Source organism: Eimeria mitis, genomic scaffold, assembly GCF_000499745.2.
Source record: "Eimeria mitis Houghton genomic scaffold, Emh_scaff2085, whole genome shotgun sequence".
NCBI classification, from domain to species: domain Eukaryota; phylum Apicomplexa; class Conoidasida; order Eucoccidiorida; family Eimeriidae; genus Eimeria; species Eimeria mitis.
In genome coordinates, this window is record NW_013570408.1 from 1 (window position 1) to 3,571 (window position 3,571).

The 3,571-nt window shown below is 55.6% G+C and overlaps 2 protein-coding genes across 2 annotated transcripts; both read left to right on the forward strand.

Moving 5' to 3' along the window:
- Positions 1–171: 171 nt before the first annotated feature.
- Positions 172–714, forward strand: EMH_0048390 (uncharacterized protein; the record flags this gene model as incomplete). The annotated part of the gene is given in 2 exon segments (XM_013496400.1): positions 172–638; positions 642–714. Coding segments are annotated over 2 exon segments (540 nt in total).
- Positions 715–1,153: 439 nt separating this feature from the next.
- Positions 1,154–2,982, forward strand: EMH_0048400 (uncharacterized protein; the record flags this gene model as incomplete). Its single annotated transcript, XM_013496401.1, is given in 4 exon segments — positions 1,154–1,184; positions 1,188–2,040; positions 2,044–2,158; positions 2,524–2,982. Coding segments are annotated over 4 exon segments (1,458 nt in total).
- Positions 2,983–3,571: the final 589 nt, after the last annotated feature.

Genomic DNA, 3,571 nt, shown 5'->3' on the forward strand with positions numbered 1-3,571 from the left:
GTAATCGCTCCTAAGCAGAGCTGCAGTGCCGCGGCTTAGCGTGAAGCCGAACAAGCATCGCGTCGTCTCTTTCTTGCATTTCAGCAGAAGCAATCTGTCGGCCAGTCTCGTTTTGGTGTATCGACTCCGAGTTAATAGCGGGAAGAAGCATTTACTTTATTATAAGGGAAAATGGATGGGCAGGTTGCAGCTCTTGTGTCTGTGAACACGCTTGATGAACACGATGAGAGCGGGTCAGCACCAGAAATGCTGCGAACGCATGCCGCAGTTTGCAGCGATGGGGAACTTGAAAAGGGCTGCTCGACTGCATGGGGAGGGGGGCCAGACGCGCTCACCATGAAGGAGGCGTGTGGGACATCGACAGCTGCGGATTCGCCGCCAGACACTTCACCAGTTGTTCACGCACATGCAGAGATTCCAGCAACTGGTGCGGGTGAAGGTGCTTGCGAAGGAGAACATGTTCATGCAGATTCAATCGCTTGTAACGACCATTCAGATGGATCACAGCAGCAACAAACGCCCCCATCTGCCATAGCTGCACCGGTCAGCGCTGATAAAGAAGAGGAAGTGGCTGCCGATGCAGTGCCCGCAGCTGCAGCGACGGTGGCGGCTGATGAGCCGGACAAATCAGAGAAGCCAANGCTGCCGATGCAGTGCCCGCAGCTGCAGCGACGGTGGCGGCTGATGAGCCGGACAAATCAGAGAAGCCAATAGAAAGCAGCGCGAACACTCTGCTGAAGAGTAGTGGGCAGGCGGCTTCGACAGCTTGGGAAAGTGCACGGACGCATGCAGCTGCAGCAGCAAAAGCCACCGCATCCAGCGTTGCAGCGACGGATTTCTCTGCCATTAAGGAGGCAACGACGAAGCCGCTGCTGGCGGCAGCCAGCTACATAGGCTTGGGGTCCCTCTTGAGCACGCCTGCTGCAGATACACGAGGAGACGAGCGCTGCAGTGAAGCTGAACGAGGCGCTGCTGCCTCCACACCAGAAAGTTCATGCGAGGCTGACAACTGCAGCATCAAAGGAAGGGGATCCAGCATGGCAGCAGGCTCATCGACAACAGGCAACGGACAGGGATCCGCCAGCTCTGGATGGGCGTTAGGCGGCCTCCGTCTGCCTGCAGTGACGCAGTGGCTTTGCTCTGCCAACGTCGCATGCAGTCAGCCGCTGAGCTGCACGGTGCCTGTNCTGCAGTGACGCAGTGGCTTTGCTCTGCCAACGTCGCATGCAGTCAGCCGCTGAGCTGCACGGTGCCTGTTGCCGATGCAGAGACGGAATTAGAAGGAAGCGAAGCGGAGGCTGCTGCTTCAGAGCACTTAGCAAGCGTTGGGTTGGCCTCTGCCACAGCAACAGCAACAGCAGCAGCTGCTGCTGTTCCTGCTGGCGGTGCTGTTTCTGACAACCTGCAATGTCAGGATTCTGTTGAAGGTGAGGAGCATTGCATTGCGGACGGCGGCACGGATTGCGCACCGTCGACTCCTAGGGCAACGAGGGGAGCCAGGGAACGCCTTTTGGACGGACGTAAGCGAGTGACAGCGGCTGGAACTGTTGTGGGCGACGGGGGCGATGGGTGTAGGACTGCTGTATCACCAGAAGCCCTCTTGGGGTTTGAGCGGGAGCTGGCTAAACTGGAGAAGACTGCAGATGCAGCCATTGCCTGTGAGCATTCTCTGCTGCCCGATATGGGTCGACAGGGAGAGGGTGTGAGTGAGGAAGGCGCGAAGGCAGCAGCAGCGGCAACAACGGAGGGAATGCAACAAGATCAGCGACAGAAACAGAAACTATGGAAGTCGTTGCAGTCCATGTTGGCGACCTCTTCGCGCCGTTCCGTTGATGTGGTTCAACAGACAGCAAGCACAGCTGCTTCGGCGGCTGGGGCGGCCAGTAGGGCTCTAGATGGTTTAGTGATGCCCCTCTTGGGTAGGTGCATGCAGCCCACGACGAACGCGCGAGGCGGCAGTCAGGAGGCAGGTTCAGAAGAAGAAAACGGCCCAGAAAGAGCAGGAAGGAAAGAGGAGGGGCAGGGAGACCTACAGGGTGTTGNTCAGAAGAAGAAAACGGCCCAGAAAGAGCAGGAAGGAAAGAGGAGGGGCAGGGAGACCTACAGGGTGTTGAGGGGGAAGCAGGGGAACAATCACAGGGAGATCAATCAACTACTGGTTCGTCGGAAAGGCGTGGGCTGCTGACAGAGCTGCAGCGGAAGCAGCAGGCCCTTGCAGAGGCGGTGCGTAACCGCAGCACGAACTTCTTGCAGCATTCTGTGGCTTTAACATCTTCTACGTCTCTATCTGAGGCGCGGTATCACTTGGCAGAGATCGTCGATACAGGCGGCCCCGAGGTTGGTCTTCCCCTGCTCTGTCTCAGGAGCTTGTCAGACTCGAACTTCACCTTTTTCACCGTGTTCAATGCAGTCCTTGACTCGATGGCTAAGCATTTGCACTTCCGGAAGATACAATAGAAAAAATGATTCAATAGGAGGCTGGCGTTGATCAGAATGCGATGCCGCTTTGTGTTGTGTTTGCAGGTTAGCGGAGTATGGGCTGGCGTTAAAGTGGGTTTAGGCATAGCTACCTTGGCCTCGGGTCACTTAATTTTGGGGGGCGCGATGGTAGCAGTGGCTACGAGTTCTCTAGGGAGTGCTCTGCTGTGGGGCCGGCATCGACAGGAAGTGTATGAGATAATGCGCGGCGATTACACAGGAGATGCTGAAGCGTCTCAGGCGACATCTGAAGGTTCGAGCAGTGCCGAGGGAAATACGGAAGAAGGGTCTGGGGGGTCGGGGATGCTCAGCGGCACCGCCGGTGGGGGCACAGACAGCTGCACAGAGACACAAACTCCTCCCCAGTCTTCGATAGCTCCCCAGTCGTGTGATGCTGAAGAGAAGAGAGAAGAGAAGAGAGATGAAACGGACTGCAACAACGCAACCATCGATGCGCTAACAGGGCCTGGGGATGACAGCGGGGATGCGCAGGCCTCAACGTAACGGATTCTTGGGGGCCCCATCGCCGGCACATTGGCTTGAGGCAAAAGCGCGGCGGGGCTGAAATAATACAGTACGTTTTCTTTGCAGCAACAAAATAGCAGTTTACAGAAACAAGAGAATGGGGACTGGCAAGCGGGTCGTTGCAGGGAGCTGCGACCATCAGGATACTCGTGACGCCTGTGGTGGGGAGGAGCGAAGCACGAGATGATACTGCGCGTTGAAAACAAAGGCAACTGAGGTGTGACCTGGTGCAGACATGGCGTACTACAGAAATTTTGCTTAGATTATGATGCGTGCAGCTTAAGAACAATAGCAACAGAACCGCCGGAAAAAAAACGAATGTGTGTTTACGCTGAACTGTATATCCTGTAGTACAGTTGTTGGCTTGCTTATTCTAGAACCTTAACCTTGACGGAATTCTGTTTCGTGGCTTTCCTAGTATATGCAACTACTAGGTGAAGCTTCAGCGTCAAACGAACTTGCATTCACTACAGAGGCATCGGGCCTGGTTGGGGCCGCGTTGTAAAACTCCAATGAAATATCTTTTTTAGAATATGTGACGTCTAACATGTGACGGCATCGACGTCGG